Here is a 7,298-nt window from a genome sequence, read left to right as displayed (position 1 = left end):
ACCTGAACTTGTAGTTTTCTTTCCAAATTTGATGTCAAATGTGTTCTAAAATGTGTGATTCAAAGGGTCATCTGCATGGAGAAGAATTGCATTTTGAAGAATATAAAGTGTGAGCTACAGTCTTCAAAGATCTGATCAGGAATCAGGAGTTCCTCCTCTTACGTGTGACGGTGGTACAGTTATACCTGTAACATTCCCTCCATGTCTAGCTGGACCAGTTCAGCCTGGTTCATCTGAAGGATGGCCAGTCCCACGCGGAAAACGATCTCCAGACCCTAAATAAAGCAAGGAGCAGAAATGAAATCGGGAGAAGACTTTCAGTGTGCTGCCAGAGAAGGAAAAACAAGCCGCAGCAGATCTGAGCTGCAGCTGCTTGTTTTCTCCAGCAGGTGGCAGTAATGGATAATATTTTCTTGACTCTGAAATGGACCAAACCTGCTGAGGAACTTAAAACTGACCTCACACATGAAGATGTCAAAGATCCTGGTGGCGACGGGCAGAGGGAAGGAGGTGAGGAAGATGGTGAGGAACCAGGAGGAGGCGTACATGGAGGTGTGAAAGCTTTGGGCCTGGAAGTGCAAGTGCAGCTCTGGCAGCTGCTCCTGGATCATGTTCTCAAACTGGTACATGCAGAGTCCCAGCTCAGCCATGCTGGGCTTGAAAAGCTCCCGTAACCTGTAGTCCTGCATCAGCTTGACGAACACGCAGAAGGCCTCCTCCTCTGGCATCTGGGAAACAAGAATCCGCCTCTGAACTCAGCGTCTTAAGCTCGTAAAAGAGAAATTTGATGAATTCCAGCGTGCATTTGTGGAAAGAGAAAGTCTTACCTGCATGAGCAGCAGTCCGACAATGAAGGCACTCCCCTGACAATAGCCGACCTCACGGTCCACGAGTGAATATGCCTGAGGTGACACAGATCAGATTTGGCGATCAAAGCCGAACACCAGCTTTTCTTGTCTGTAAACATGACTGGACAAGCAGCTTCCTCAATCACAAAAAGAAGTCCTACCTTCATGACATTGAAAAGCACTTCCTGGCCGAGGCTGTCCTTCTCTTTGAAGAACTCGTGCTCGGGATACGTGCGAGCGATGTCTCGGCGAATCAGCTTTTCACATGGCGACGTCATCTTCAGCAGCTCCGAGTACTGATCCTTGATCGGCATGTTCTGGGCATTGCACAGCAGCTGCCACACTATCGCCCGGAAGTGGTGAGGAATTCCTTTTCTGACCAGATCCTGAAGACAAAGTAAGGAAAAGAGGGAGACGGGTGTTTGCTGACGTGATCAAAACCTGGTACATCCTCCAGGACCAGAGAGTTTGACATACACTTTGGTGTCAGCAGCAGGTTTAAAGACTGCATGTGTGTGCAGAGAGGATGATCCTGTACAGCGTTTGCATTTTTCAAGAACTGAGATACCGAGATAAAAAACAGTGAGGAAAATAGAATTGACACGTGAAGATTTATTTGGGGGTTATAGCTTAATGGCTTAAGGTAATATGAAGCAATTATTATTACTATTAGTCAAACTTTAATCACACACACCATCTGAAAATGTGTCAATCTAAATATTTGCTGTACAATAAATCACACTCAAAATCTCAAGTCTTTTTTTTTTCTCAAAGGAGTCGTGCCTTTAAAAACACTTAACACCACAAGTGCTATATAATATATCCATAGATTTTGTATAAGGGGTGTCAAAATGCAGGCCAAAGACGCACAAAGGGACCCATTTCGGCCGGTGGAATGACATTGCAAAGTGTGAAAGATTATAGAGAAAACAAACCTTAACAGAGAGATTTGGCAACCTTATTACTAGTAAAGACCTGTAGGTATTCAAGCCACGCTGAGTGAAAGTTTATGGACCACGTTTGCCAACATTAACCTGAAGGGATGCACACTGTTGTGTAGATTTACACTCATACACAAATAAATCGAGATGTTTTTGTACCTACTACCACTAAAACAAGTATATCATTTGGAATTATTGTATTAAAAAGCATATTGTGCCATCATATTACTGGTCTGGCCCAACTGACATCAAACTGTGCTGTATGTGGCCCCTCAACTACAATGATTCTGTTTACAAAATATGTAATAAGAGAACGCCGGGGTTAAAAGTGGGGTTTCTTCCCCTTTGGTCGGCATCTATAGGTCCAAGTGGGCATCTGCCAATTTTAAGTCTGAAGGTGGAAGAACTGTAATTTGTAATCCGACATGCAGACACACACAACTTCTGCAGGGTCTTTGTGGTCCTGCAATTGAACTTGAGTAAAAGCTTCATCTTTTGTGCAAGATTTTTCATTCAAATGTGCAAAACTGCAGCGTTAACTGACTGGCTGAGCTGATCTCCCTTTTCAAAAGAATCCCGAGTGCTCTCGGCCCCTGCAGACGGCGCTTTGAACCCCGAGTGGAGCACTACAGGTTTTGTTTTCCTTCTGCACTGTTTATTATCGGAAGCTTCCCGGGGCTCCTCAGCTGACTCAGGTCTGAGCTTCAAAAATGACTGGGTGAAGTGTACTGGAAATGCAGAGCAAACTGATGTTTGTAACAAACATTAATCAGGCTTTACTATAAAAAAAATAATAAAGCAAGATACCCGGTATGAAAATAAAAAGAGGCTCAACTTTTTTAGATACTCGCAAAAGAGAGAAGATCACACTGCATTGTGTGGAGATGAGGAATGGACGTGGCAACGCTCCACCCTCTCACATCTGACCGTTTCAGCTCAGTGTGCGTCTCATAATAACACATTTTCCACTGCCAAATATTATCCCGTCACTGAGGCACTCTGTGCACTCATTTGTTTCCATTCATTAGCGCTGATACATTTTGATTGAGCAATTTCCTGTGTTGCTCTCTCTCTCCCCCCCTCGGTGCATCTGGAGCAGCAGAGGTCCACCCACACAGGGTTTCAGCAGTCTGTCTCTCTCTCTCTCTCTCTCTAGACAACACAAACCAGTCTTTGTCGAGCCCTGACACAATGTACTGTGTCAGATTTCCACTGCTCGGTCTCCGCGCTTCGACAGAACGAACATCTCAAATCAGTCACCTCACTAAAACTACAGATTTGACATCAACAGAATGTATTAAGCTTAACAAACAAAACCCTGACAAACATGAAGACACCATGAAACAGAGAGTGGCTTTCTCTCTATGCCTGAGGGGAGAAAACATCCATTTTCACCAAGGCCTCACCAAGCAATGGTTAATTTCCCAGACTGGCTGCACCCATTTGATGATTACTACTTCAGTTTAATTACATGAGAACAAGACTCTAAGTTCACGGGCGCTGCGAACACTTCCCCATTTACACATCCACAAAGCAGCAGAGTTCCCACTCTGCAGATGACGGTCAGTCTTGAGCTGCAGATGGCGAGTATCTACATTGATGGGAACGTGTGTGTTGCTGTAAAAAGTTTGAACTATGAACCCTACCTCAGTGTGAGTACGGGCAGGCCAATAGAAGTTAAAAGTCTCTGCGAAAAAACTGCATTTCTGACTAAGTTGCACAAGTTGAAGGAACGTCAATGCACAACCTTTTTCCAGAGTCGACTGAAAGGCATCACTATATTTCAAGTTAGCAGTCAGCTGTACAGCGATACGGTGTTCGGCTACTTGTGCTCTCAGATTTGTTGTATGGTCATGAGCGGTAGAGCATATCTCACAAATGGCCCTTCTTTCAGTGTCATCTTTTTGTGGTCATCCAAAATAAGTCCACACCTCAGCCTTGTTATGTAGGTCGGGATGATACGGCCCGAAATCTATATCTCAATATTTTCTTTCTCAAAATGGCAAAACGCAACATAAACTCAGCACTTTTTTCTCAGTAAAGTTTTATCAATGACAAACTGCAACACAGGCACTTTGATTAACCACCAGCTTCACGAAATAAAAATGTGAATTCACCTGAAACATGGTATAACAAAATACATAAAAACGGGGTCAGACCAGTGAAATGGCAGCACAATAATGCACAAACATCCAACAAACCAAATGTCTTAGTGCACATAAATAGAAAACGAAAGTGTAATATCTTAACAATAAGTAATATTTTTAAACAATGTATACAATGGAAAATGCAGAATGCAATGCAGTGAAATGCCTTGACTGTCTGCATTCCTCTCAGAGGCTGGACTGGACCGTCTGGCAGGCCAGTTTTGGCCCACAGACCATATGTTTGACACAGTTCCATCACAATTTGTTTTTCTTTTTTGGGTTGGCTTAAACTGTTGGAGCCTTTTCAGCTGTTCTACCTTCCTTAACAAATAGAAGCTATCCGGTAGTTTTATCTGATATGTGGCTTCGGTCTTTCATGAGTGACGTTCCTGTCTGGTTCTATCTCCTCGCTGTAGCTTCAGAGTAAAAGCGGACATGCAGCATGTTGACAGGAGGATATCAGTTGATGTAATTATATCGGAGCACTTTCAGGAATACCTGCGCACAGACCCATTGCGCTATACCGCAAATTTATGCAAACCTTCTGTATGTATCCTTAATTTCTACAGAATCAACTTTATAAGCAGAATTAAAATGAGAATTGTTTCTTTCCATTTCTCTCACAGTCCGCTATGTGACAAGAGGAAACTCCAGGTTCCCTGAGGGACTCCTACGCAGGGCTGACACAGCATTATCCTGCACACAAAGTCGATGTGTTTACACTCTGTTTAAATCTGGACGTGTGCTTAACACGGGACTTCAGGGAGTAACTGTAGAGACAAGCGAGCTAAAATTAGCCGTTAGATGGCGGCATCTAAAATAAGTTCAAGGACGACACTTCAGGGTCACTGGGGACGAAGACAGGCTTAGAAACTACCCCTCAAGCTCCTCAAGCAGAAAGAGCCATACCAGCTTTAGGAGCAGAAATAACACGCAGTATGCATCCATATGAATCATAAAAAAAACATCTGACTTGTTTTATACAGTGCTAATATTTCAGCACAAAAGGGGGGAGGGGGTCTGCCTTTAGGGTTGAGCTTGAGCGAGTAATGATCAACTAGTAGTTTAAAAAGTAAATAAAACAGGAGCTGCACTGAAGCCTCAGCTCCACTTCAACAGACGAGCCAAAGGAGTTGCAGAGAAGCGGTGCCGCTGCCGTGAACACGTAAGCTCTTAAGCAGCGCTGCAGCAGATCCCAGCGGCGGCCCGCCTCACCTTAAGCTGCTTCTCCTTCTTCTTGCGCACCTCCTCCCACTCGTTGACGATGCGACCCCACAGGATCCAGGAGTCCTCCTCCAGGTGGGAGAGGTTGGAGGAGGCGGAGGAGCTGGACACCAGGGAGGAGCCGCTGTTCCGCCGTGAGCCGTTCATGGAGCGCAGCGACTTACTGTCCGTCTCCAGCAGCCTGCAGTGACGATAAGGGGGGAAATATGTGGTTAACATTGTGTCCAGGCATAATGCAGAGTGCCAACCGCTGTTGCATGACGTGTAATCTCTATCACAGAACGTCAGCTGAAATGTTTTGACGATTTAAAAAAGACCACTTGCCCCACAATGGTAACTAGGGATGCACTGATACCAATACCAGTATCGGGTATCGGGCCCGATACTGCACGGAGTACACCTACTCGTGAAAGATCGCCGATACACGAGTATTACATGACACCATCTGAGCAGCAGGTAGACAAGAGAGCACAAGCATGTCAGCGGATTGGAGATTCTTTAATATTAATGAGAATGACAAACGTAAGACAGGCTGTAAATTAATTTCTGCCAAAATATCAAGAGGAAAAAGCGAGTTCATGCAATAATATCAAGAAATGGGAAAAGAGGAAGTCTGAATATTTCCTTTTCAAACATTAATCCATTGCGTTCTTGTCACCGCACCTTCTCCCACGTGTCATCTCTCCTTTGGGTAGCTGGCATCCTTACTGTTGCACTACTCCTCACTCATTTTATTGTCTTATATTAAAAGGGTCAGTTTTAATGTGCTCCCTACTGCCACCTGCTGACAAGGAACGCTGTGTAAACTTCTTGCTCAGCCAACACATTTCAGGTGCAGATGGCCAGTGACAAATTTTTTTCAAGCAATTACATGAAATTGGACAATTTTCAACGGTCCACCTGACAATCTCTCAAGGCACAGTGGTGGGACAGTGGTTGAAAATCGCCGCTGGAGACGCTGTAGTATACTGGAGCCTTCCAGGCTGCTGGAGGTCAGCTTAGTGTGAAAGCAGAGGCTGTGTGGAAGCGGTTCGTGGCAAAGCATAGCCTTCACACATCATTTGTGTATGGAGTAGGAATTAGACTAAATGGTATTTAATAAGTACAAGTGGGTAATAAGTAGCTAAAGATTAGTACTTGTACACATCCTTTAAAAAAGTATTCTGGCTCATTGTATTCGTTAAAATTTCTAGCGTAAGAACAGCATTGCTGCACGTGTCCTTACTGTTTTCTGCCTTGCAGTGTCGAAATCATCTGAAACTCAAAACACCCCTTTTGAGTTTTTATTTTTTAATGCCAACCGGGGTCAACTGGGATGCAACACCAGTGTGGGAGCAAAAGACATCCTTAGTGTCACTACAAATACGGCTAACACATCGGAGCATGTGGAAAATAATGTGTCTTTAATTTACTTCAAGTGTAATAAGCAACAATTTCCTCATCTGAAGATTGGCTAAAAAGTCAAATGTACAAAGTGATCAAGCTTAGAAGACGTCCACTTAATAATCTGCTTATACTCCATTTGTGACATGTGAAAATGTTTAAGATATGTCAAAACAAATAAACTTTTGAATGACAAAAACCAAAAAAAAAGAAAGACGTCCATTACTACATTCCAGTGTTGGTTGTTGATGATAAAAGTTAACGTTCATGAGGAACCCCTTTGAGCAGAAATCTCTGAATGTTTTGTCAACAGAAGAAAATCCCAGATCGTCACGGATTTCCCTTCACAACACCAGCACGGGCGACAATGACGCTGGTTTCAAATAACATAAACTGTAATAACCATTAATGCAATTGCCGCCAGTAATTTTGGCTCTTCTGAATGTAATAAAAGCAGTAATGTAATAAAAAAAAAAGTTCTACAACTCAAGACAGAAACCGTGTTGCAGAGTATGCATCCTCAATACGGAAATATCCCGTCCACTGCTCCTATTTTTGATAAGCAATCTCCAAAAATCTGACAGAAAAGTTTTCATTTCCAAGAAATGCAGTGCTATTTCTGTATTATTTCATTACTGGCTGCAGTTATTTCATTTTGAAAAGAGTTTTTTAAAAGCAACTTTAATCATGTAATAACGAAATAGATTACAATTTGTTTAAAACACTGTCTATAGAGAAACGTCGTCTGCGGTGGC

At 43.2% G+C, this 7,298-nt stretch overlaps 1 protein-coding gene across 5 annotated transcripts in view; it reads right to left on the bottom strand.

Annotated features, from left to right (window-relative positions):
• evi5b (ecotropic viral integration site 5b) overlaps positions 1-7,298 on the bottom strand; it is a 48,948-nt gene that overhangs the window by 18,398 nt on the left and 23,252 nt on the right. For all 5 annotated transcript variants that reach the window (XM_080473699.1, XM_080473700.1, XM_080473702.1 and 2 more), the window contains exons 3-7: positions 5,152-5,341; positions 1,010-1,234; positions 828-902; positions 459-728; positions 186-275 (exon numbers count right to left, since the gene is read on the bottom strand). In XM_080473699.1, the coding sequence (XP_080329825.1) occupies positions 186-275; positions 459-728; positions 828-902; positions 1,010-1,234; positions 5,152-5,341 (850 nt within the window). The remainder of the gene's footprint in view (positions 1-185; positions 276-458; positions 729-827; positions 903-1,009; positions 1,235-5,151; positions 5,342-7,298) is intronic.

The sequence above is a fragment of the Lipophrys pholis genome, assembly GCF_963383615.2.
Source record: "Lipophrys pholis genome assembly, chromosome: 10".
Lineage (NCBI taxonomy): Eukaryota > Metazoa > Chordata > Actinopteri > Blenniiformes > Blenniidae > Lipophrys > Lipophrys pholis.
The sequence above is the reverse complement of the archived record's forward strand: the minus strand, read 5'-3'. Positions and strand labels throughout refer to the sequence as shown.